General features: G+C 41.5%; 1 protein-coding gene across 10 annotated transcripts in view; it reads left to right on the top strand.

Moving 5' to 3' along the window:
- Positions 1–14043: 14043 nt before the first annotated feature.
- BIN1 (bridging integrator 1) overlaps positions 14044–27974 on the top strand; it is a 100514-nt gene continuing 86583 nt past the window's right edge. For all 10 annotated transcript variants that reach the window (XM_087731990.1, XM_087731983.1, XM_087731984.1 and 7 more), the window contains exon 1: positions 14044–14225. In XM_087731990.1, the coding sequence (XP_087588116.1) occupies positions 14142–14225 (84 nt within the window). In that variant the 5' untranslated portion in view covers positions 14044–14141. The remainder of the gene's footprint in view (positions 14226–27974) is intronic.

The following is a 27974-nucleotide window of genomic DNA, read 5'->3' on the forward strand; positions in this document are numbered from 1 at the left end:
ACAACGTTAGTTTGCGCAGGCAGGCTCCCATGGAAGCAGATGCATTGGAGGGTTTTTCACCTCCTGAAGTGTCAATAGAGGATTTACAGGGTCATGTGAAAAGCAGATGCTAAGATGATTTAAAATGCTACCAAGTTATAGTCATAGCACTGTACAGCTACTTAGGGTAGATGTAAATACATATGCCAGTACAGTCACTGTGGAGGACAAGTCCAACTGGTGTTCCACATCGGAGCCTTCTGATTTTTGCAAGGTGATCGTCTGTGTCATGGACTGTATATATTGAAGCAAGATGAACTATGGTTCACTGGAATGTGTGTTGGAAAATATTAGGGAAGAGGTCCAAAGTTACTGCATATTTCTTATTCATATATAGGTTTTCATCTAAATTTTACACCAGCAGCAGTAAATAATTAAGTTAGATGGGAAGGCATGAGTAGTAACTATTTTAATACCTGATCATTTTAAAAATATACTTATATATATATATGCACAAAAAAAAAATCTTATCTTCTGTGATTAATACACACATTCACATCTCTCTCCCTTTTGAAGAAAATAAGTAAACGTATATCCAGAGCTTGCAAATATTGTTTATTCGTGTTCATGCTAAATTAAAAACAAACAAACAGACAAACAAAAACCCAAAACCCAACAAATTAAACCATGTAGATGTCATGTGGGTATTTTAAAAATAATTTCATCTTAGAGTTTCCCCTATGGTTTCCAAAGTAATTTTCTTCAAGGAAGCCACTGAAAGCACTACACTGTGGTTTTGGTACCACTAGATGGTGCTGCCTTTATAGAATTCCTTAGTAAAAGTCCGTGATTATGTATCATCTATGGAAAAAAATCCCAACTATAGCTAAAAGCAATGTACTTACTATAGCTTCTTACAGATAGAGGAGTTCTGTTATACTTGTTTGCAAAGGACTCTTAGCCCTTGTACGTGTAAATGTGCTCAATTTGTGTTCATCTTTTGCATATGCTTGCTTAAAATGGGAATTTGCATATAGCAAATAGTTCAGTATGTCCAAAGTTTCACATAGGCCTTGTTAGAGAAAATGCAGCCGTTGCAGTCCTGTATGCCTTCTGCTGAGACTTATCTTTAACAGAGTTGGTTAATCATTGAGCTTCAACACTCTACCTGCTATCACGCAAAATTCAAAATAAAGACAGTTCCTATTCTGAAGAGATTACAGTCTAGATGAGATAAGAGTAAAGAAGACTGGAAATAATTGAGGGGCGTATTTTCCTTGTTTCAGGCCCCGTTGTAAATTTCAGTCCTGCATTGCAGTAAATCGCAGATCTTTTGACATCATTGAAAGAGTATTGTATGAATCTTGGCAATGTTTGGAACATCCTGTTTGCGGCCAAGTGTTTATCTAGTTGGGAAACAGTTAAATTGAAGCTGAAGCGTAAACTCACTGAAGCATCCCACTTAACTCAGATAAAAGGAAGGCTGGAGTCAGGGATTTTGGAAGGAAGTGTCTAAGGGATAAACAACTGCAAGAGAATATTTGCTGCAGTTAAGTTTCAGGATAAGATGTGCTTTATTGTTTCAAATCAGTCAAACGTAGAATTGGTGTCTAAACCAGAAGCTGAAAGGTGTAAGCAGATTGTTCAGATTGCATTGTGTCTGTATTTTTGAGAGGAAAAAATGGAAAAAATTGGGAGTATGAATGAAACATTTTTCTTAAAGGCAAAAAGTTGTGTGCTTTCCCCTATGCAGGACATGAGCTATGAAATTGCGCAACTTTGCCCAAGTTAACCATTATTTTTTCAGAAAGCAAGTTGCTCAGGCAACTTCAAGAAACCAGTAAGCAATGGTAGCTGTTTGGGATGCATTTGAAGTAGGTTAAATTTCTTTGTCCCTAAAGTGCAGATAAGGATTTGCATTCAGGTTGTCACTCCTCAGCTGAACTGCAGAAAGTTTGGGGGGGGGGGCTCTTAGCACCCTGACAAATACAAAATAATGCAAGTAACCTGCAACAAAGAATACTTAAGTGAAGTTGTATTGTCATGAGCTGGGAGTATGCACATAGGCAATTACCAAACTGACCTGGTACGCATTATCTTACTCATTTGTCTGAATATTAGCATTTATGGAAGATTATACAGTTTAAAGTGCATGCTAGGACACAAACTGGAAAAGGTATAATATTATGAGATAAAGCAATGCCCATATGAAAGTATTTCATACAGGACATATATTTAAAAAAAGCCATACAAAAGCAAATAACTGTTACAAGTGGTCTGAAAAATAGCATCATGTGATATCTTTCTCAATAGCAAATGTTGATGTTCTTATAATTAAGAAGAATGCCAACATATGAAGGCCATTTTTTGGAAGTGTTTCTGGGAAATGTCAAAGAACTGTAGGCACAGAACATAACTAACATGCTAAAGGAACTGTTGATGGAGAAACGTGTAATACATCGAGGTTGACACATCTACAATTACAGCAATCTAGTCTTAAATAAAAAGTCAGTTTATTTAGGATAAAAGAAATTGTAACATGGAAAATCTAGGACGTACAATTAAGCAAAACACCTACAATGTACATTAAAAATGCTAATTTATGATAGAAAATAAATCTTGGCCCTGGGTCTAAGGGATGCTGATAAGAAGGGATGCTTAAGAACTTTCCTCCAATAAGTTCTTACACAATATCATAAGATTTCAGCCATGTTTACATTAGCAGCTAGGTTGCTTTTGGCAATTGGTTATCAGCTGCTTGTTTTTCTAACTGAATTAGTGCTTACCTTGGTTTACAATTGCAGGTGTAGACAAAGAGAAGATTAAAAAACATTTAGACAAGTCTCTTTTACTCTCAGTAGCTCAGCTTGTGAAGATCTTTGTCTCCTTTATGCAGACAGGGGTAACCGCTTGAATTTGCATGAAGATTCCCAAATACTGCAGAGATAGTCTCATCCCGGATGGAAAAAGGAAGCATTAACTCTAGATGATTAGAGAATCAAAAAGGTATGTGGGGAATTAGTTACGCATATCTGGAAGGGCTTGCTTAAAAATCTTCATCTAAGATACCACTGAAAAGGCAGTCAGTATTTCACTATCACATTTATAGATGCTTCTTTTATGTTATTGTCACAAATTCATAGATAATAAATACATGATAACTCTATCAAGCACCAGTTATTTTAAGATGAAGTTGTATGAAATAACATACAATTCTTTTCACACAGAATGTAAGCACCAAATTCATCCAAGAAATAATCATTCACTAGTTGCTAGTCAGCTTAGTTTTGCGATGTAAACAGGTATCAGCACTAGAAAGTGTGGGCAGGCATTTGTCTCACTTCTATACTACATTGTATTTTAAAAAATCCAAACTGTTGCAAATTTCTGAGACACTAACCTCAGCTGGCAAAGCTTTCTAATTCATATCATGATGCAGTTGATCAATCACCTTCTCACCAGCTAAGACTGCAGGGAATGGCTACATTTATCCATTCATTGGCTACGTGAGATTAAGTTGACACAGGAAAGATCTGATCTGGTCATGGTACTCTACCAAAGCAAATGTCTCTCATGTTTCTATGTTTGCAAGACTGTAGGTTTTAGGCCCACAGTGAACAATTTCAGTATGCTGAATTCCACTTTCTCCATCTTCTGATGTTGGATCTTCTTGATTGATAGGGCATTATTGGCGAACGTATAGTAGAGATTAATGTTTTAATCTGTCATGACACTGGGCCACATTGGAATGCAAGAGTAGTACTTGTAATTACTGCAATTATGTTGATGTATAATTTGGTATTATATGCATTTATAATTATTTTTACACCTGATGTTGGCATTTCACCACATAATACTGTGGGAGAGGGAGCGGGAAAATGCAAGTTATGCAATTATTTGGCTAGAAAAAATTACAAATAGCACCATATCCTCATTTAACTGGCACAGCAAATAATGGTCTATTAATGAGTTTCTGCCATGAGAAGTGATAAAATATCAATTGTTCAATTCAGGCAAAATAAAGATTAATTAAATTACAGAAAAATGTATGGTGGATGGGGAATAATCTTATGTTTCCCAGATGATGGGTTAGGTCAGGGTCCTAAGGCTTTTCCACTGTATTGGCTGTGTCTCAGTGGAGAAAATCTTTCCTAGGTCACTTCGCTTCACTTCTATGACTAGTATTTCAACTGTATAGTGTTAGAAAGAAATTAGGAGAAAAGAGTTCATTATTTCTGAGATATCTTTAAGATAGTGCAACAAGTGGAAGCACCCTCCAGTTCTTTGTTGGTTATCAACATGTACTTGACATCTAAAGTTTGGAAGTCTAATGTTGGACAATTTGACTGGAACAGTGATGTTTAGCCTCAGGACCAGGGAACGATGAGAATCCATTATTTATATCTCAGGGATTTGTAAAGAAGGACTAAAACAAGGAAGCCTATTTTGTCATGCTTTAATGTTTTTATAGAGTAAGAACTGCTAGCTAGAAGATACTTTGCTTGGTTGGTTTATGTGATTCTGATTGGTGGTTTTGGTGACTGGTGTTTTTGTAACCAAGAGGCCAAGAGAAACAGATATCCAAGACAGCAATGATTCAGTATATTCTTTGTGATCAGCTGGACATTCCTACAGGATGGGTAGGAACCTGTAATTGCAAGAGAACGGGGGACTAGTACTTGTTGTGTCCAAAGAACACTCTCTATCCTTCCATATCAATGAGCAAGAGCCTGTAAAATATTCTTTTTTAAAAAGAGCATAGCTGATCTGATTAGCTTTATCAAAACATGTCTAGGGCACAGTTCCATCCCATATGGTATAAAACCAAAAATTGGTGTGTTTATATATATGTTTTCTGATATTTATATAAGTAGATGAAGACTTGTTTGCTGTGAGTTTTGTGGATAGGATAATTAATTAAATGCCTCCAGGAAACATTTCATTAATGACAAGGTCAAACCTTCTTGTTCTCCCCCCTAAAAAAAGCTTCCTATGTACAATGGGAATACGTAATTTCAGTAGGAAGGAATCGTATGGTTTCTAGGATTATCACACCCCTATGAGGCTATGAGTAGATGTAGTATTGGTAGGATTTGCAACTGACTCGTACCTATTTGTTGCTCTGTCCAGGGAATGTAGGATTGCTTGCCTTGCTAAATATTTACCATGTAAGTCTTGGTGAACCTGGAGCACGTTGGCATGCTAGGAAGGGATATTCCTGTTTTTTAAAACTCACGATCTCAGAAGATCTGCCAGTACGTATACATCCAGAGGATAATGCTGTGTGAGATTGTTCCTATCCAGGCAGTTTGCTTTGTCTTGCTGTGATGGAGCTCACTAGTGTTATGGAGACCAAAAATACTGTTCTCTTATAATAGTTGCCTTTTGGGTTTCTGTTTGCTACCAGTTTCTGGAAGCTAAATATGAGTAGCTACAGTATGCAGTGGCTTATTTTCTCGTATCTATTTGTGGATATGAAGTCTACTGCAGCTTACAGTAGTGTGACAACAACATTAGAGGTATAAGCAAGCTAATGACCTCAGTGAAGCAGGAGTAGATGAGGAATAGTCTTTTCCAGATCCCCAGAGCTAGAATATAGAACAACTAAATCCTTTGGACTTGAAAAGATCAGATCATAACTGAGAATTTCTTTTTTTTTTTTTTTTTTTTTTGTCATAAGACATTCAAAATTTCTAAAATCACAACACTTGTCTAAATGGTATCTGGGGAAAAAATGTGTAAATGCAAAAACCATACAGACAGAGTGGGAGAAATTAGATGAGTTTATGATTTTGCTCTTTTTTTTTAACGACAGACATTTTTTGGATGTTGGTTTGAAATAAAATATTTGCAATAAGCGGTTTCTCTTTCATTCCTCTCCTTCCATATAAGAGGAAATTACGGGTTGGGAAAATGTTGTTTTGAGAAAGGGGAGGGGAACGTTAGCAGTAGCTTGTATAGCTTATTTTCACAGTTTCAGGTTCCCATTTCAAGGAAGAATTTATCTGACATATTTTCAGGCACGTTCCTTTGTTTCCTTAAAGGTATCAGATGATGACAGGGAATGGAAATATCAAGGGCTTTCCTTCATGGAATGTGGAGTACCTCTATTTGGGTATTTCTGGTTATTTTCAGTTTGTTATTTAGACTGAAATGTGTATGTGAGCATTGTAACCCATGAAATTTTCTTCCTTTATAGGGACTGGCTTTTGGGAAGTTCAGCAAAACTTCCGACTAGTCAAACTCTCTCCCTTTGGCTAAAGTGTTAGAAGCTCAAGCTTCTGGCATAGACGCATCCAGGTTTAGTTTACACATTCAGCCCAGGGCTGTGCACAAGAAGTTTGATCTGATTTATCAGAATTAGCTGGTTAAATGAGGTTAGTCTGGCACCATGCAATCATTTTGGACCAAGTAACTTCAGTTCTGTGGAACATCTGCCTGGATATGGAGATGTGAGATTGCCTCCTCATTTTGTGCTGCTCATTCTTGACTTTTTGCAATATAGAAACTAAATTTACCTTTACCTTCATATCCAAGAAAGAAGTATCACGTCTCATGTCTTCCTTTAGCTTATGACTCAATGTCACTATCATCAAAGTATGCAGGGAAAGAAATGACCATGAATGCCTTAAAATAAACAAAAACATTGACGCAATGGCTTAATTCTCCTTTCCCTTCTTTGTTTCTGAGTTTTTGGGTTCAGATTTTGAAGTTTTCTTCCTGTTTGGAAATCTATTCATGTGATTCTAAAAGGCGGAGTTTTGAGAGAACGTCCTGTATTGCAAAATTCCTAGTAAAGATGTTGAGATGCTGCAACATTTCCAGACTTGTTCTTTGGCTTTTAGAGTAAAGTAGTAGAAATAGCGTGCATTGCCGTCACTTGTACGGTGACATGTTAAGAAAAAGTTTCACAATTTAAGATGTTTGGTTGGTTTATCTGGTAGAGTTGCCTTGTTTCAAAATAGAGTTTGGAAACAAAACAGAAATTTAGCTTGACATTTATGTTTATTCCTTCTAGCATGCTGATGACCCTGATATCTGTATACACAAGGCTGTGACTCATTAAACTGTTGAGGATGCTTCCTTTAAGACTCTGTAAATGTTTTCTGCTAAATTTGGCAGGGACACTTCAAGATGTCGGAGCATTGAATGGCATGTAAAAATGTCACATGATCTGTGAAGAGAAACATATCAATTCTAACTAGGTGACCCTCAATTCTAAGTCTCTATAGTATTCCATTGTCAATCATGGATGAAATATTTGTCTATGAATAAAAGAAAACTGGTAATTTACCAAAGTTGGAAAGAGCTAAGTATCTGCAACAATTGAGTACAGTATTTAGAATGTAGGTAAGAGTCCAGGTTAGAATAGCAAAGAGCTGTTCACATTAAAAACCATTTTGATGGGATCGTCTGCTCTTTTCCTTCAGAATGGCTTATGCGTCATTCCTGTGTCTCACTAAATCTTTATGAGAGGCTTTAACAGAGTTGATAAAGCCAGCTGGTGGAAATGGCTGAGCTGTTACAGGTAAGAATCATTTTTTTGCATTTGTCTGTGTTGTATTTTCTGCAGTTCGGTCCTGGTTCAGGACTAGGAAAACACTATTATAAATGTCAGTAATTATTATTCAGAACAGATTGTATAGTAATTGTGATTGAATATGTGCAGAAAACTGTGCTTGCCCAAAGCAGAAAGTTACTGTCCTTGTTTTCTGAAAAATCAAATCCCAAACACCAAAAGCAAAGAGCTGGATAGTTTTGAAAACTGAAAAAATCTGAAACGATAGTGAGCTTACAGTAAATGAAGGTGAGATAGCTCTTGTAAATAATTCGTAGCGAATGAGTCACTCGGTTTTGTTGCCAAGGAAATGAAATGAGGCGATCAGTAAAAGGAAGCAAGGAGAAAGACATTGCAACTGGGACAACAGTTACCATTACATAAATCTACCTAGTATGGTTATTGCCAATGTGAAACCTTGTGGAAGTATGTTTTATGTAAAATATTTTCTGGATTTCACTGATGTTTTGTGCTGTTGATATGGTATCCTGGTGATATGACATCCTTTGTGTGATTCCACCAGATGGGCCATGTGTTCTACCATAGCTATAGACGGGGATAAACTGGCCCATCTATTAGAGTATATAATTAATTTCCATTTTAAAAATATTTTAATAAACAGTAGAAGGCTTCCAGAATTCTCAGAATAATTACCAAAGCAAGCACACGATTCACTTACCTGCTCCTGTGTTGATGGATGATAATGAAAACCAAAAAATATTTGTTTCATATGTGCCGAATGGTTTCTTTTCCCGCACAATGAGGCACGTACACAGACATTTTGGTAAGTTTCTTGGAAGTATATTTGTGCAAAGCTTATGGACCATTCCCATTCTTTCTCACTTCATTTATTAGTGAAGTGTAGCTAATCTGTGTCAGATTCAGGGCCTAAGATGACTTTGTGGTGGCCAAATCCACACAGGCAGAAAAGAAAAAATAGCTACATGCAGCTGAATCAAGCATCCAAAATGGCACATGGATGGAAAAGAAATTTGATCTGAATTTTGAAATTCAGTGAAAAATCTGCCGAAGTTTTGAGGTCCCAGTAAGATACATCATGAACACCACATAACTCTCAAGAATTCAAACAAGCTTGCAATCAAGGGACGGCCTTCAGTGAGATATGAGACAAAGTTTTAATGTAATTATTTCCTGCTTCTTCCCCTTTCTGAGGGTGGGTGAGTCTTTCTGAACTAGACTGGCAAAGCTCTCAGTTTTGGAGCCTTCCCTGTGCTATGGTAGCAGGTATCTTTTTGTGTTTGGGACACGAGAAGAGCCACTTAGGTATCATCTTCTCTTTCTCATAACAAGATAGTGAAGAGATTCAACAGAAGTTGTGAGTTTGAGAGATGTGGGAGAGAACACCTTCTGGATGCTATGTTTAAATCAAAGTTGTTTCATCTTGCTTTTGTTTTAAGGGACAGAACACATAATCACCGAGGTTTTATCTATTATTTTTATGGCAGAAACTTCCTAATCCTTCCCAGCACCATTCTGTGGGAGAATAAAGGGAGAGTTTGCATGAGAATATAGTCAGTCAGAAAGGAATGCTAAGGCAAACTAGATAATGGTGAAACTGATGTCTGAATTACCCTTAATAATGTTATCAGGTTAAAAGGGAAGATAGAAGTCACCTCTGCAAGCTCTCCCTGAGTGTCGCCCCAGAAGAATGCATGATCTGCAATGGGAAGAAAAAAGTGAACAGGCTGTTTAAGGCAAGCAAGGTTGGAGTCAGAACTTGATTAGATTTTGCTACATAATATATTTTGCATAATTTGTTGTTTTCAAGGTGTTGGATTGACTGTCTTCAATTAACTTCGGGTGATGTCACTAAAGCAAGGGAGTGGTGCTGGCAATGAGTGAGGCCAGCTGACTTTCAGTGACTTTCAGGCTAGAGTTAGAGCTAGAACAAAACTATGGCTCCAAACAACCAGAGACTTTGGGGTTGTTTAAAATGTGAACTTCAGCTTTGAATACAAACAAGAAATCTTGATTGAAATAGACCCATGTTGCATTATATTAGTACTCGGGGAGAAGGGCTTTAGAGTTCTTGGAATAATTTATTGCAAATAATATTATTTCATATGAATAGAAACATTTGAAGACTTCAATAGTGATATATTTATATTTACCATAAACATCTTTAATGTTAATTAAAGCTCTACTAAATATTTTAAAAACACAATAATTATAAACTTAAAATCAGAACTCCTTGCTGAAAAGAAACAAAAATCAGTTTTACTGGGTTTTAATCTTCTCTGTAACTGGAACAGAGAATACGTACTTCTAGTTCCATGAATGGCAAAGACCACCACTATTGTCATTTTAAAATTATTTTATTAAAGAGTTCGCCACCAGCAGCGGGAAAGCAGATATATTTTGATTATCACAGCTTGTAGCTCTAAATACACAAGCTACGATTAAAAGGTTCAAGTCGGGGGGGAAAAAGAGATATGTTAACAGACACATTGCTGAAATCACTCTTTAAAAAATAAAATTTTATACCAATTTAAATTAGGAATCAGGAAGAAAACATCTTGCTCCCAGATGGAAAACCTTGGCAAAAAAGTAATAATAAAAAAAAGAAAGAGATTTAACAACAATTTGTGCAATGAAAGGAATAAATTGTACCTAAACTACAAAATAATAGACTTCAACCCAGTAAGCACTTCAGCATATGCTTCATTGTAAACAGGTGAGCAGTTCATCTCTCTTTAATGAGACAACTGAGAAGTGAAATGCACTTGTGGGGCTGAGACCTAACATAAGCATTATTGACTAGAGTATTAATTAAGAAAGCAATAAAAAAGCAACGTTAGGTACGTACATGTTAAATATGTGTGTTTGTGCTATCGTGTTTGACAGATTTGCCTCTTCCCTATGAACTGTGTAAATGAATCATATTGTCACCAGGGAGATGGACTACAGGTGGCTTTCATAACCCACCTGGCTTTCTTAACTTTAGCTATCTAAGCTATTCATCTAATCTCCCTCTGTAGCTAAGGGGGAAGGGAGATGTTTCTAGAAGCTGTTTTACCTCTTATCATCCTTCGGAGGTACTGATTGCTCTCTTTCAGCTATAAGAGGGGCCTAGGTGACTCAGCTTAAATTAAACTAGACCTGTTTAGCTGGTTACAGTTAGGTGAAATGAAGTGTCCTAGGGTCTAGTGTTAGAATAAATAAGACAACCATGCAGCTATTGAACACAGAGATGGATGTAAGCATCAAGTTCTATTCCTTTTAACTCCAATTGTGCAGAATCTGTCACTAACAGCTCTAAAAGGTTAGACAGCCCTGCCTCACAATGACACAAAGCACAAATTAATATAAGCACTAAGGTCCTAGGCTGTATGTTTATTACTATGTGCAGTCCTATTGACATATGAAATTATTTACATTTATAAGATTGTAAAAACCTGTAAGCTTGAGATCAGAACAATGGTGGATTGATGTGAGACTGAAACCTCTCCTGTCCACAAAGCAACAGTGCTCGCTTGGCTAAAATGGCTTATATGTTCATTCAAATGCATAGCCACTCATAGTATGTGATGTTCACTGGGTCATGCTAGGCGAGTACCTTTTGCGACACACCTGGAGCCCGGCAAATGCTTTACAGCTTTGGTACTGATCCAATCAGGCACAGAAATAACTGGGAAATGACTCACGCTGAGAGGTGGACGCTTGCTGTTAATCTCAGCTTTTAAAATGTACACAGTTTGTCATCATTTTTCATTGTGGTGAATCTGTGTGTCTGGCCACTTTTGTTTCACAATTGTCTGATGTTTGCCATGGACTCTCTTTCCAGCTCATGTGCTGCAGTCATTGGCGTTTCATTTGAAAGGACGTAATCAGAAAAAAATCCCTTCAAAACCAGTTTCACTGAAGAAAAGACCTAGGCAGGAGAAGCAAATATATGAGGTAGGGAGGAGAGGAATGTGTTCTGACCCTGAAACATCTGCTCTTTTAAATGTGATGTTACAAATGTTTAACCACATGTGCATCTTTCACTCTTAAAAGCTCAGCTAAGGAGGAGGAGATGGTGAGTAAGAGACAAAGAAAATGGGATATTAATTATGTTTCCAGATGATACTGAACAGTGAGATGCTGCAAAATTATAGATTATACTGGACAAGGAAAGTAATATAAAAATACCTAGTAAGGCTGAAATTAAGGGCAAAATGAGATGCATTTGGGACAAATACACAGTTGTGCATCTACAGAAAAACACACAGAAATACGAATATTAAATGTAAAGCCAGAAAGGAATAGAATAAAATTGCAGTTTGCAATACAGTGTGGCAGCACAGGTATGCACACACTTGAGTCTGAATATGTCTTATATCACTGCACTTTTCTCATATACAACCGAAGCATATGCCTAAATATTTTATTAAATAGGAATAGTATGTCTACTAATGTAATTGAAGTATAGCATGGATTTAAACTGGTTTCTGAATGAGGACTTTTGTAATTTTATTTTAAAAAAAAGCCATTGTCATAACAGGCAAGAAATGCAGAGGCACTATCTCACGCAGCCTCACAAAGAGGTGTTGGCAGGTTCTCTGCCCACAGTTTCTAAGGCCTCTGGCAAGGCAATTCTTTTTATTCCAAGTTCTGAATGAACAGAAATAGTACTGAAGCAGAAATGAGAAACAATAAATGAAATATAAGATGAAAAATCTGGCCTAGCTCTCTCAAGTAATCACCTTCAACATTCTTCTGTTGCTTTAGATCGCAATAGTGCGTGCTACACTACTCCCTATGTGTGTGAAACTCTGGAGATAACAGTCTTCATCTGGCAAAATAAAGACTGTGTGAAATCGTCTTGGGACACAGGTAGGTTTTGGTACCATCTTTCAATTAAAATAGGTGTAAGAGATGCAAGTCTCCATCTTAAACAAAGGAAGGCAAATGCAAGTTCCTTAAATATCTAAATTGTCTGCAGAGCATTGGTTTGGCTGATGCTGTACCCGGGCACGGTGTGCGTGCAGAGCAGATGTAAGCTCCCACAAAGAAGAAGTAAGATGAGTGTGCAGAAGCAGGCTGGGAAGGAAGCTTCCTCACCACCTGACTGAGCTCCAATGTGTGGAGCTGACGGAAGCTTTGGGGCTGAGTATGAATGAATAACACTGCTGAGGTGGCTTCCTGTACCCCAGGAAGAAGAACTTTGTCCTATCTTGCAAAGCTATGAGTTTCACGAAAGGTGTTTGCGCTGTAGGTCTAGCAAAGCACGACTGAAGCCCTGTTGGGATGAAGGCTGTGGCATAACTGCAGTGTACGCAGTCAGGACGTCCAGGCTCACCGAAGGGGCTCAAGGGCAGGCAAGGGGCAGGGTGCATGTTTGGGCCAGGAGCAACAACACTGAAAAGCCGTTGAGTCACAGCTGAAGAATAATACCTTACAGACTAAGGTAGCAGGAATTCAGGGGAAGTTAGGCATATAAAGCCAGCGCTCTGTGCAGTCATGTTTAGTTTTCTTCTGGTAAATGCCCTGTTACTGCAATGTCTTCTGCAGCGGAGATGCACTAAACACCTCACTCTGCTGTCACCATTACTCCCTGACAGGAACAGCCATCATGTGCAGCCATGCTGAATCCAAATTCTTGTGCAAATCCAAAAACATGTAAAAAGCTGCTATTCAGCTTTGCAAAGCACACTCAAAGTTCTGTAAAGACATTAACTAATTAGCCATCCTAATGTCCCTGTGAGAGAAGCTGATCAATTGATTATTCCAGTTTTCAGAGAGACAGGCCTCAGGTGAAGGCGTTTACCTGTGTCCCATAACAGGCTGGTGCATTAAAAGATGAAATCTTCTGAGATTTCAGCCAGCTTTTCAAAATCAGGGTTTTGATTCACTTATACTCCCCCCAAGAATGTAAATTTCTCACTTGGTGTTTGTACAGACCCAGGAATAATTTGAAAAGTACTTTTGTTGTATAAATTCAAGAGTATGGACAATCAGAGATAAAAAGTAGCGGTTCAAGCCGCTTAAAACAAGTAATAATGCTGTTTTGCTGCAGGATAAAAGACAACAACAAATTCCCACCATCACCTATCTCGGATTAATCACTTGTTACCGTACAGCACCCTCTAACTGCGACTACTAACGAAGACTGATATAGCCATTAGCCAGAATCTCTAAGTAATGTTCCTCACTTGGCTGTTTTTAAGTATTAGTGGCTCACTGCTCCGGTGTGGGGGGGTCTCTCAGCGTCTCTCCCTCCCTCCTTGCGATGCTTCCCAGCTTTTCCCACCCCGCCTGCCTCCTCTGGGCCAGGCTGCGGCGGGTTCCCCGCCGCAGCCTGGCCCAGAGGAGGCAGGCGGGGTGGGAAAAGCTGGCAAACACCTTCCCCCGCTTCTTCTCCCCCCTGCCAGCAGCAGCGTGGCAGACACGATACCCAGCTGTGCTGCTGCTGCTGCCACCTCCCGGGGCGAGGCGCGGCCCCTTTAAGGTGGCGCGGAGCGCACTGTCCCTTTAAAAGGCGGCGGGCGGGCGGGCGGGAGGCGGTGGCGGCGGCGGCCGGGGCCATCGCCTGCCCACCGGGTTTTCCCCCCCTTCCTGCCGGCCCGTGGTTCGCAGCCGCCCGTTAAAAAGAGGAGGCAAGATGGCCGAGCTGGGCAGCAAGGGGGTCACCGCTGGGAAAATCGCCAGCAACGTCCAAAAGAAGCTGACGCGGGCGCAGGAGAAGGTAGAGGAGAGAGGGGGCCGCCGCCTCCTCCCCGGGATGCGGGGGGCGATGCGGGTACCGATGCGGGTACCGGGGATGCCACCCCTCCCCAAAGCAGAGATGCGGCTGCAGCGGCGCCTCTGCCCCCCCCCCCCCCGCCTCTCCGGGGGGCTGGCAGCTGCCTTCTCTGCCTGCGGATTTAGGGCCCCTTTGCATCCTGCGAATGCAAAATTTCGCAGTTGTGAGCTGTGAGGTTTTACCATCCGTCCGCAGGCTCAGGATAAGCAGAAACATGGCATCGGATTCAGCTGGGAGAGGGGAGGGAGGACAGAGCGCCGCACGTTTGTTTTAAATATGTAGATGCTTATTGTTTCAGCAGGAGGAGACCTTCGTTCTACGGTATTTAGGTTGTGCTTGATGCGGCAATTTCAAGAGCAGAACTGTATTTTGCGATAGCGCTAAATATGTAACCTCAAAGACGGTGAGGAAAAGGAGATGGGCATTTGCTTCCTTATCTTCTAACAGCATAGCATGATATTTGCTACTTGTTTTATTGACCTTGAGCTCCAGACTTTGGAATGGTGGTAAGGCAAAAACCGTACTGTCTTTGAAGATTGTGCCGATGTCTGGTGAGGAGGGGTGTTTTCCGAATCCCGGGAGCCCTTTCACTGCTCTCCACCCACCCCTGTGCCAGGAATATGCAATGGATACTTTTCATGTTCCTCTCTCTGGCATGCTGCATCTGATGCCAGATGCCTGCTCTGTGTAGGGATTATCAGACGTTTTATGCAGGGACATTGATCAGCTGCTTTTATTTCAGGCACGCTCATCTTGGTTTTCAGTGATTTGCTGTGAGATGACATTGACTGAATAAGGACTGGTGCATCTTCGAGGGAGGGAGGGTGAAGAGATCTGCCCGCTGCTCTCTTGTTCCCTGGGAGTTATCTTTAGCAGCTAGATTTAATCTAGGAGGTCTGGGATTGGATGCAGTGGTGGCCTGAGCCTTGTACCAATCGCCAGCACTGTTACAGAATGCTGCTGGGTCAGAATGGCAACCCAAACCTGTTGGGCCTAATTTTGCACATGCTGCTTCCACTGGTTTAAGGTCATTTATTGAGACTGGGAGCGTGATTTGAACTTGCCTGACTGCTTGGAAAAAACCCCAAGTAAATAGCAGATCCAATATGGAACTGGCTGCAGCAACAAGGTCCTGGCTTTGTTCTGTACACAAGAGTGAGCGTGGCCACATCTGTGGTTTTTCCCCTTACCGTGGTTCCAGGAGGGGACAGGACAGGGCAGGGAATCTGTCTCCTGGTATCTGGTCTACCCTGAACTCATCATAGATGCTAAATTCATTCTGTGTTAGCCACCAGATGGCAACCGTATTTTTAGTTAGTCTTAAGGTAGGTGGTAAAGGCTGAGCTCCTGGCCTGCTGATGAAGTTATTGTATTTATTGGTGCAGCTTGGAGCCAAGTGTGGCCTGCCAGGCCCTTCCCCAGCTTCTTATCTGAACACACACAGGTTCTTTTCCTAGGGAGAGGGTTTTCCAGAAATTCCTCGCAACTGGAGATCCAGTTCACTTCCTTGCTTATTCCCTTGTGGTGACTGGGGACGTGGGAACAACAACAATAATAACTGAGAGTTTAGCTGTGTATTGCAGGTAATTTGCATGATCTGAAATCAGTTGTTTGTCATTCTACACAGGAAAAAGCACGGCTCCTTTTCCCTCTAAGGAGAAAAGGAAAACAAAACCCAAAGCACTTGCTTAATAAGTTAACGCAAGTTCTAGGCCATTCGGCTGTTGTTACCCTAATGCAAACAAAACAACTTTGCTCTCTGGGCTCTCAAAAAAGAAGAAAATGGCATTGCTTGCCTCATCGTCTGACTAGCCCCTGCATACTGCTACAGCTACACCTTCATCTCTAACAGCTGCTCTTTTGTGGAGTGTTAGGTGTTTTATCCTTGTCTCTAAGGGACAGACATTCACTGAGGTAAATGTGAATGTGACCTTTCAGCTTGTGAGGAAAGTTACAGCTGAACACGAAATGAAGAGGAAGGCACCAGTGGTTATGGCACTATACTGGTGTTAGTCTTGTGGTATTTTGTTTTAAACTGTGATACGTGTTATTATATTTCGCAGGAAGAGTAAACCACGTGTCTGGAGATAAGGACCAAGTGTTTAAAAAATAAATAAAAAAAAAAAAAGAGGTAAGCAGAAATGTGCAGAGATAGATCTGGGTACGCAACAGACCAAGCACTTAAAAATGTATTAGATTTTGGTGAAGGGATGCTGTTTTGGGTTCAACTTTCCTTTTTGAGGCTAGTATAATTTGAGGCTTAAACAAGCTGACAGTGTTCCTTTTACGTATCTTCTTTCGATTTGAATCTAGGATAAAAATTCTTCAGAGTGGTATCTCCCTCCTAACTTGAGCCCTGAGGCTTTGACTTCAGCAATTTCCTTCATGGTGAATTTAAGCCTTGTGTTAAGCAAAGAATGATGTCTTTTTGTTCAATGCAGAATTCGCACTGAAACACTGTACACATCCTTTTTTCCCTTCTGAGATGGCTATTATGTAAAGTATGTAAGATATTCGTTCAGAAGTACTGTTTGTTTTGAGGCTTTCAGCAAAACCATTGGCTATTTTTGGAAGACACTTTTTCAATTCCGCAGGAAATATGGGGCAGAATGGTTGACTATGCTGTTTGCAAAGGGGCTGTGCACCCTTTTAACCTCTCTCTCTCTCTTCAAAGGTAGCCTCAAGTACAGTACTTGGCAATAATTTGCCCATTGTCCAGTGAAATGTATCAAATACGTTGATGCCTCTGTCCAGAGGAACCCATCTAGCAGAAAGGACTCATACAACGGTTGCATAACTCATATATCGTCCTTTGCAACTAATAATTAGGAGATTTAGGCTGGAAGTTGCACTTTGTTCATCCTGTAGTTAGCTGAAGGATTTTTCAGACCAAGACATTGAGCGCTGAACCTTTCATAATTCTAAACTTCTTAAAATGGAGTAAAATTGTAATGCCTCCAACGTCATGGTGTCTTGGAGAAAGCCTAGTGTTTACAAGCTCTTTTAAACTTTGCCAGTAAGGATTTGAAGTTTTTTTTTCTTTATGTCTGTAATCCATCATCTTGGTTAAAATTTATGTTTCTGCTATGTGATCAATTTTTATTTTATACTTTTGAAATTTTAAAAAATCTCCCCAGTTTCCACAGTTCTTATTTTGCTCGAAGAGTGTCCTGTTTCTGGATGTGTCAGTCTGCACATGCACAAACATTTCTGCTTTGAACAAATTAAAACAGCATCTTGGTGACTTGATGCAATCCTGGTGTGAGGGTAACTCCTCTGTGAGGTTCCAGGAGGGGGCTGAGTTCAGCGAGCGAATGGATTGGGGTTTTGTTACTTGGCTGGCAGTGAGGGTCCTCATCGCAGGATCAAGCTCTTTACTTTCCTCCAGCAGGTTAGGCAGAGATTCAGGGTGGAAAGATGGTATTGGCTGTGCGGGCACCGACTGACAATTTAAATTGCATGCAGATTAATAGGCATGTCTGAGGAGATGAATTGTAAAGCTGACATTGGAAAGAGAGGTTTTTCCTCGGGAGCTTTTTTTGTGTGGAGAGTAGAAAGGGGTGAACTTACTTTTCCCTTTCTAGACTTCAACTGAGCATGGGAAGTTCCTGTCCTATAGGAGTGGCTGTCTCTTGCTCTCTTTTCATTACAAAGCTGGGCAAAATGAGGAGTCTGTGTTCTGTGACATCAATAGGCTGTCATATTTTTTCATGTTTTTACTTTGATGTACCAACAAACCAAGGCATCCCCTTTTCTCCCAGTCTGTCCCTAACCAAAGGGGAAGGCTTTGTTCCAGGACCTGTCAAAGTTTATTTGGTCATCCAAACTTCCTTGCGTTGGGGGGTATCATGTAGGTTGTAGACTCTGCCACTGACTTGCTGTGTTGCCATGAGATGTCACTTCTGCTTTCTGTTCTTGGCTTACTTCCTTTATCCCGCCAATGTTTACCCACATCTATGTTTGCAAAGTTTCCCTGATTAAACCTTCTGTCAGAGCAAAGTTCTGCTCTCCTCTGGCTGCGCAGTCCAGGGAGGCTGGGCTGAATTCCTGGTCTCGCAGGACTAGTGTGACCATAGCTGTTGGTAGCCAGGCTTGCTGATGCTTATCCCTGCCAGCTACAGTGCAAAAAAAAGATTTATATGCCAGTAAACCAAAGGCTTTGCTAAAGAATTTGCAGCCCAGCAAGATGAAATAACCAAGGACACTGGCCCTAAAAAGGAAGGTGGAGGACTGCTTTTGGCAGGCCACTGTGGCCTGATGTCCCAATGGTTTTTCCAATTAATTTGTCTCGTGTAACAATTGTAGCAGCACAGGCTGTGTCCAGAAAGGATCTTTTCCTTTCCCAGAATCTTAGGCTTTGTTTCTTTCCCCTTGTAATCTCTTGCTGGACATGAGGAGGTTGTGAATTGGGTGGGACAGGGTTTGCGGAAGGCATGGCTTGCATTTTGAGTTTGCCCTGATAAGACGTGCCCCAATAGGTGCAGCATGGCAGGTGAGAACACCTAGAAGGAAATCTCAGCCCTGTTGAAGCAGGTGGGAGTCTATACCAATGAGCAGCACCCAAGAACCTTAAACCAAATTTAAATACAGCCGTCTTCAGGATTCAGCTATCAGAGGCTGCCTGATCTGTAGAACCTCTGCAGATGGGGAGGGAGGCTTTATATAAAAAATGGTGGATGCAGAAAGTTCTTTTATTGAGGAGAAAGTATCACATCTATCTACTTGGGAGGAGGGAAGTTCCTTATTGGTTTTCCTTCAGCATCCTTCTGTCTCTTCAAAGCTTCTATGGTTTTTGCTTGCCTTTGCTGCTAAACCATCCTACCTATGCAATCTGCCTTGTTGTGCCAGTGAAGTACAAAAAGCCTGAAGAGCTACAAGTGTTTTCTTGCTGATCCAGCATGAAAGTTCCTTTTTTTTTTTTCCCCTGGAGAACTCCTCAGAAGACAAGGAACGGGCTTCTTACTTCATATCTTTTAGCTTGCTTTCTTGAGAAGGGAGGGCTTAGGTGACGGGTGGAGTCTCAAAGGTTGCTGGAAAACAGGCAAGAGGGAGGGAGATCTGAATTAATGCCCCTAACGTACGGATGATTCCAGTATGAGCTCAGATGATATTACTGGGTATCACATAATATGCATGGGGCAGGGAGGAGGTGAAATAGGAAACCAGGCTCCACATGTTTCCTTGCCCATGGAATGGTTTGATTGGCAGGGCACTTACAGCGCCCTGCTGAAGGTGCCCCTCTGTCTGGGTGTTGGCAACAGATTTCTTTTAAGAAGCAGAATCTCATGGATGGATGAATATTCTGATTGGAAAAGGCCCCAACCTGCTCCTGGTCACTTTATCTTCCCTGTAAGTTTGAGTCTTACAGCCAGTCCTCTTCAGTGCAGTTCTTTTGAGATCAGGACAATAAAGTAGGATCCGTAAGATCGCTTTTCAATGAAGATTTTTGGTGAGGCTCTAGGGAGCATAAGAGTCAGTGTTACAGAACTCATCTGTTGGGGGGTGCCGTCGAACCTGTCTGTCCTCTCCCTCCATTGTGCATGCTGATGGTGAAGGTTTTGTTTCCAGGCACAAATGTCTTTTGCAACATCACAAATGCTCTTGGCACGTGACTAGCAAATGACGCGGCTAGCCAAGCCATTCAGGAAAGCTGTGTGCAGCCTGAGGTGGTCAACATCTAGCTAGACTGGAGTCTTTGGGAATAATGCAAGTTTTCCTTTGTTTCTGACTCTTTGGACAGAGACACAAGGCCCTGTTGCTTGGGACAAAATGCGTCATAAAGTTCTGGTTTTAGAAATTTTGGAGTGACAAGAGGGTAGCTTAGGTTAACAGGTATTAGAGTGGCTATTTTTTTCCACTGTTGTGCTGGAGACCAGACACCTGAGCTGCCCACTGTGCGAGTTCTGCAACTTTGTAAGGATCACCTTACAGTCCTGCATGTCTACCTGTACATGCAGGGATCAGACTCTTCCCAGAAGTGCTGTAATGGCAACTTGATGTTATCATGAAGATAGGTTCGATTTGCCCAAGCAGAACAGACTTGTAGCTGTGTTTTCTTCAACTGGCCACAGCTCAGCATGCAGGGCTCCCTAAGTGGGCTGGCAAAGCCAGGGTGTGCAGACCGGCTGCTTCTGCTGTGGGATGAGACACTATTAATGTTGACCAGGAGACTGCATTCTCCACCTCAGAGCAATGAGATGGAAACAAATACTAAAATATGAATAAAGCTTCCTCTCGGCGCTGCTGGCAGGTAGAATAGGGCATCAAGGTCCGTTTTGACATCAACCTGTGTTTTAGCCTTCCCTTGAGGGGCTGTGTATTTGCTTTTCTCTAACAGCTGCGATATTGAATGCATGAGTGCCAGTGAACCCGTACCATTCTGACATTCATACTGCTGAGCTAAAAGGGGGCATCTCTCACAGGAAGGTGTTGATTACATTGTCTTGCTAGTTAAAATCAGTTTTAAATATGGTATTAGTTGACTATTTAATACTGTCAGAACAGGAGTGAGGAACCTCTGCAGAATCGCCTGAACTGTTGGCAGTGGTGCAAGGGATGAATAAATCTTGGCAGGTGTTTTTTCAGCAGGTGCATGCAAGTGACTGATGGACCTCAGACAGTTCAGGTTTCCCTTGGAACATCTCCTGGCTTTGCTAGCCTTTGAGGCTGCTTGATCTTCACAAAGCTGGCAAGTACTGCAGGGTAGGTCCCGTCCCTCATTCTAGAGAAAAATTGCAAATATAGTTATTAACAGAAAATAGGATTCATGATTTTTTTTTTTGGTTTAGGTTACGTTTTTATTATGCCGACTTGCTTGCATAGTTTTGCTTCTTCGCTGCTAGTCAGCAAGTACCTCTCTTTAGATTTGTAGTTCTGTGGTCTGAAGACCACTTACCCTTGGTAAATGGGAATAGAAACTGTCCAACCTGAATTAGTTAATGAATTTTTTTGGCCCCGTCCCCTCCTGCTTCTAATTTCCTACTTGATTATGTTGGGAGCTCGCATTCAGGAGGGGTTTGGATGCTAGTTATATTTTGAGGAAGACTTGGAAGCCAGAGCTTGGGGCATTACACAGATTTAGACAGAGGTCTCTCAGAATCACTATGAAGCAGCTTTATGAAATGAGGAATAGGTACTGTGTTTGCTCAGACCTCTGCAAGCACACATGTATAACATAGATTTTTCTACTGTTTAAGCCGTGCTGGAGTAAACTTTGCTCAGACCTGTGGCTGGCAGGTTAAAGTTTTTGAAAGTCAGCATTTCCAGAGGGGTGCAATTAGGAGAACCATAAAAGCCAGACAGTGTCGCCTTTCTTTTTGTCTCTTTCTTTAGAAGAAAGGAGAAGTCTCGGTGGCAGTTTGTCCTTAATATAGGCTGCCAGGCAGGATAGAGAGTGCAAACCTTACCAATAAGGAAGAAAGCAGTACTTAACAACAACTAATCCCTCTGTGGAAACCACAGGCCGCTTTTAATCTCTTGATGATACGCAGATATCAAAGTCTGAAGTACTGGCCTCTCTGCAAGGATCTGACATGCAGATTCAGAAAGCTGGTAACCTGTTCTGAAATAATTTATTTTTTGATAATTCTTCATTGATCATGTTTGGTTTGTGTATTTTAAGTAGGTTTAGAACTTTTTTATTAAGCTTGCTTTGAGAGCCACGCTAGTTTCTCAGTTCTTTTCAAAGTTGCGTTTTCAGGAGGGAGACTAGAGGTTGATATAGCTGAAGTACAAACATTTTGCTAACACTCTGCTTTGAAACTGTGTTAGACAGAACTGCAATGCTGTTTGCCAGCAGGGACGGAAAGGGAACTTCAATCATACAGTAACTACAGTGTTTGGAAACACAGCTAGAAGTGTTTATGCTTTTTTTTTTTTATTTTTTATTTTTTTTTTTTTCACTTCATGCTATTTGGTTTGATTGCACACTTTATCAGGCCAGAAACAATAATGCATGACTTACCTTCAAACTCAGCTCTGAGTTGGTTATTTGCAGAGTGAATAAGCAATCGTCTCCCATTTAATTTATTTGGAATGGTGCCAGTGACAGATGTGAACATATACTGAATAAGGTGTAAAGACTGACATTTGAAGAAAATGTAGATCTCTGCATCTTTTTCCATAACAGAAATGCTGGTCCTGTAGCTCTCTGGTACTATTGTAGGTAATGTTACCCATTCCTCTAAGTAATAGTAAGTCTTTTGATCCTACCAGCTCTGGGATTCTGAGTGTGGAAGGACCAACCTTATTTCCGTTCCTACTTCCTCAGGCATTGTGGTGGGGGAAAAAAGCGCAAAACTTGAGGGGGGAAAAAACAGTATATTTAAATGCAGGGAATTCCTTTCCTGGAATTTGAATGTTCAGCTCATTGATTTTGAGTTTCCAGGCAATTGAGCGGTCTCTTGGGGAGATGCTTTCTTCCCCTTCTGTCTGTGGGTGGAACGTGACCCCTCTGGTCCAAATGTTGATTCTGACACAAGAGACCAAAAAGGGGATTGAGTTATTGTGGCAGAGGACAGAATATTTCAAAGGTTGCTTTGAAAATATATTTTGGAAAAATTCTGGTGAGAGGGATGGCAAGTTCCATGAGAGAAACAGTGCTCAGGAAAAGTTTAGATTCGTTCAGATGGAGAAATATACTTGGGTTCTGCATTGAAATGCTCCTTGAGGTATAGATTCCTCAACGGAGGAGTGAAATGACTATTATTCTGTGTATTGAACCGACTTCTACAGTAGGAGAATACTAGGGATTTTTCTGTTTTCTGTCTGTTCAGACTGAACAGCTGTTGCAAAAGGCCAAGCCTAGCTGTGTGTTAATAAACTTGAGCCATTGAAAGAATGTGCCCAGTCTGATACTGTCTGCATGCATGATAAGGGAAACATTATCATTATTTGTTAGTATCTGCAGTGTGATTGTATTACGTATTACCAAAAAAGGCCATTCCCTATCCTGAAACAATTCCAATGTAAATATTGGACAGTCTCAGCTAATTAAGATACTTCTGGTTTGTTTCAGTTAAATTCTGTATTCCAGAAGACTTAAAAGGATTTTCAGATATTTTTGCAGACGTTTGGTAAGGATGGTTTTGTAGGCAAGGGTGCAGGGCTATTTTTGAACAGCAAAATTTTTATGAAAATACATAAGCTGAAGAAACTGGAAAAAGAGATTGGCTCTCTTTGGAGAGGAAGAACAGCTGTATGTGCAGGGCTGGGAGGGGAGGGTTTGGAGACCGACTGTGATGTGGTGGTGGGGGGTCAGAGCAAGTCAGGTGTGATGTGATCAGTCGATCGTAGAGCCCCGTAGTGGTATGCTACATCCAGTCGCTGATGGTCTGGGTCTTGTCTGTGAATGGGTATCAGGGTCAGTTGCTAGACTAGAACTTTTTGCCAAGCTGGAGGCTTTTGCTCTCCTTATTCCCTGACCCTTGGCAAACATAAGTAATTCAGGGAGGAAGTGTGTGTTATCAGGGCTGGATGCCCTTACGGTGAGGCTGTGGGTATCGTAGGTGAAAAGAGCTGTGTTGCCTTGCTGGATGAAGGTGATCAACTTGGAGCTGGGGTGGTTTCAGCTGGAATGTGTTCTAAGCTGTCCGTCCCAAGTATCCAGTTGAGGCCTTAATTTTTGAGGAGGCTCTTTTGGGAGAGCATTGTGGTACTGCTCCTCTCCAAAGACAATGTGGCCCAGATTCTCAGCAAGTACTCTGGCAAAGAAGCTGGTGGGCTTATACCCATTCACAGCAGGAAAACTTGGCCCATCAAGCCCAGTTCTCAAATTTGCTGTTACTCATCCTTCAGCTCTTCTGAAGTAGAAGCAGTCCTTTCAGGTGGAAAGGAAGAAGAGCTGTTCAAAAGCCTCTTAGGAAGAACCAACAAGAGCTGATCATCTGTGTTGCTCCGTATATTCCCACTTTGATGGGACAAGCCACACTCTGCAAGCCAACCTGGCTGTGGAGGGCACCGTTCCTAAATCTTTCCCCCATGTCTGATCCGTTGCAGCTATCGCCCTCTGGCTCAGGGAGTCCCAACAGCTGATCCAAGTGTCCGTGTCTTTTCCCTTTGCCCCATCATGCATGTTATGTATTCCAGATCTGTCCTGCATTTGAGAAAGTCCCATCGTTGTTCAGCAAGGTGGTTGTGAACCCGTACAGAAGCTTTCCTAGCCTCTTAAGGGCTCGGCATCCAGCCTGTCCCTTCTGGAGTCCCTCTCTCACATCATTCTCCCTTATAAGAGCTCCTCTGCCCCTGTCCCTCCTAGCTAACACCTGCTCCTTTATCTCTTTCTCCAGCTCAGGCATGGCCCCAAATGCCTTTTATGTTTTGCCCCGATTTGGTTGCTTCATTTTTGCATTAGGGCCTGCATAAAAATAAAAATACTTCTTGCAAATGTATCAGCATTTAAAATGAGTATTGCAGAGGAGGAGGCAGAGGACTTGAGAAGGGGGATTTGTGCAAACAGTACTATTTATGCTACCTATTCCTCTTACTAGTGTTACTGTTGGCTATAGATAGGGTTTAATTAAGCTATGTTAAATGCCTGCCCAAGTAATAGACATTGGTGTTGCTAAAGTCCTGTTGCCTGGAATGTCACATTGATGCCAGCTGAACTAAGTGATGCCATTTGGCCTTATTAACTATACAGCTACGATGTAGCTACTATCCAGCTCCGCAGTTGTGCCCACTTTTTTTGTCTCTGATTTGGTATCTGCTTAAGGCTGGGGCAGACAGAAGGTAGGGTGGAAATTTACCTGCTTTCTTGGAGACTGTTTGACATTTCCTGCTTCTTTATTTTCAGGGTATTGGTAGATACATATTCTCCCCAGTCTCTGGTTTGCTGAAAAGCAGGAACTCTGGAGAACTCAGTGGTTTTTACCTGACTGCTTTGAATAAGAGCAAGCCAAGTGGGGGAAAAAAAATGCCAAGGAAGTTATGAATTGGGTGTTCTTGTGCAACCACACCACTTTGGCCGTATGTGGTTGTATGCCTAACAGCTGTGTGTTCAGTGGCCTGTCTCTTGGGCAGTTATGTGGTAGAGTGATAGGCATGGGCAGCTTGTGCACCCCACACTCAACAAACCAAGGCTGAATGGTCAAGATGACCCTAATAGAGCTTATGTGTCTTCTGGTGAAGCTGTGAGTTTTCAGCACTTCTGGTATCAGGCCACCTGCTTAAGGTGTCAAGGTTGAAGCATTTGAAGTCTGAAAACCCTGGCTTAAGCTCTTAAGATTCTTAACCTCCCATACTTCTCGAGGTAGGTACCTGCTTCTGGCTCTGGGTTTGGTCTGTTGGAAGAAGTCGCCACTTCCAAATGGTTATCCTGCCGCCCTGTTTCCTGCTCTACGCACCTGCTGCTGGAGCACTTTGTGCGAGTTTCCATGCTCTCACCTCTAGATAAAATCTTGTCTTTTCAGACCAACAGTTTGAACTGACTCAGCTACTCCCACTGGGGCAGCAGTTTCACATCACTCTTAAACCACATCTACCACTGAGATACGTCATCTCCAGCTGCTTCTTTTCTCCTCCTTTCTGCATGCTGCTGCCCCATTACCATCTCTCTGATTGTGCTGCTTTACCTGTTTTTCTTTCAAGCCTGCCCTCATAAATAGATGCATTTGATAGTAAGTTCTGGATGGGGGGATTAGGGGGGGCAGCAACAAGCACGGGGACAGGGGAAAGACTGGCAATCCAGGGTGCTGAAGAGAGGATCTGCCCCGAGGTAAAGGTAGAGTGGAAGTAAGCCCAAGTTTGACCTGATGGAAGTATGAATCAGCAGGACCACGGGGCAGGGGGGTGGTGCCTGAGTGGGGGCACTGGCCTCTTTCCCAGCTCAGCTTGACTAGACCTATAGCTAGCACCTGACTTCTTAATTTTACATTCTCTTCCTTTATGTTCTGATGGTCTGAAACCCCCAACTGAAGAATATAAAGTAGATGAGGAAAAAATAGAAAGTTTTGACGTTTGCCAGGGTTTGTTTTTATTATCAGAAGCTTGGGTGGTGAAAAAGCAGGACATTTCCATGTTCTTCCTAAAGATAAGTAGGGGGCTGAAGAGTAAGGGCTAGGAGAGGGAGATACCTATGCTTTCTTTCTAACTGCTAAAATCTGTCAAGCAAAGGAAAACACAAATAAAAAGCAATATGTTTTCCCAATAAACTTCCATAAAGCAAGGCAAGCTCATGCATTTATAGAAGGGGGAAAAAAAAGTCCATTTAATAACACAGTGAGTTAGACCTGGAGGGAAGACGTATCAGTTGAATGTTTGGGGGTGGTTGAGGGGGTGGGAACACAGATATATCTGAGGAAGAAAAAAGCAAGAAATAATTCTTGTTTCAGTTTCTTGCATGCTGTTGGTTATAGCCAAGAACCAACCCTAGAATTTTTGGTAGGGTACAAGCTTATTACACAGGTTGTACCTATTTTCTTCAGGTAATTTTGCATTATGCCTGCCCTGTAAAAGAGAGAGAGATACAGGCGTAACATAACAAGACTGAATCAGCTAATGCAGCAGGAGCCTTTGAAAGGAACCTGGTTTTGAAGGTGCTTGGATGGCCTAGGGGTAGACAGACATTGAACTGCATGCAAGTATGTGAGTGTAGCACAATGTGACTGCAGAGACTGCAAACTGTGATGTCATGTCAGTGAGAAGAGAAATTGCTTTTCTATACTGTCTGTCACAGCACCACTCCTGCTGTATTGTGGCTTAATTTAAACTTGATGCTAGAAGCTAAACTGCAAAAACTGGGTGGAGGGGGAGGGAGAAACAACCTACAATGTTGAAAACAGTCAAGGGGCTGAAATCTTCATATAAAAAATCCTGGAACGTCAGGATTTGGATGAGTGCTATATGGACATCGGGGGGCCCCAGCCAGTTCACCAGCTCAAGACTTGTCCCTCTTCTAAGTGCCCTCTGTGGGAGAGGAGATAGTTGGTTTGAGCCCGTGGTTACATACGCAAGAGAACCTTTCTTGCAAAGGTGGTGAGAGATAATGCTTGCAAAACATTCAGAGAACTGAGGATTTATTTGTGTGTTTTTGTAGGCATACTGTAGAATTGCCTTGAGGAAAATAGCTCTGGCATCCTGGAGGTGTACTGTGCATTTTCCTAAACTGCCAGTATGGCTGTTTTCTTGTGGAAAGCAGTCCTTCTAAAGGCTGATATTAGAAATATAGAAGGTGCATTAATTTTCTCTTGCAACAACGAATACAGATTTTTAAACTATATCTTTGCTCTAGTCAGATTTCAGTCTAGAGCAAACAACTAATATTCACCTATTTCCACTGCTGGCTTGTTGTTGCTGTGGTGTTGGCCAGCCTCCCACTTGTACTGGCCTTTTTGTTGTTGTGAGAGCAGTTACAAAGAAGTTTGTGCTACATCTTGGTCACTTCTGAAAGTCACTTGAGGGATTTTTATCTGTATATAAGTAACCACATCCTTAATGTTAGTACCCTGTCTTAACAGGTAAGGCTCTCCCATCACCCCCATTTCATTTGTTTCGTTTTGATTTTAACGTAAGTGGCAGCAAAAATCAGTTGTTACTGCCAAATGAAAAAACTTTGCCTTTACCCTTGATTGCCAGACTCCTGGCTGAATTCACAGTAAATCTCGGAGCTGAGGCTGGCAGGCATGGGTGAAAAAGCTCCCCCCGCTCCCAGCCTGTTCATGCGCATGGTAAGCTGACTGTGACTTACTGCACGTA

Source organism: Nipponia nippon, unplaced genomic scaffold (assembly GCF_047370975.1).
Source record: "Nipponia nippon isolate SJK-2023a ecotype South Korea unplaced genomic scaffold, ASM4737097v1 scaffold_5, whole genome shotgun sequence".
NCBI lineage: Eukaryota > Metazoa > Chordata > Aves > Pelecaniformes > Threskiornithidae > Nipponia > Nipponia nippon.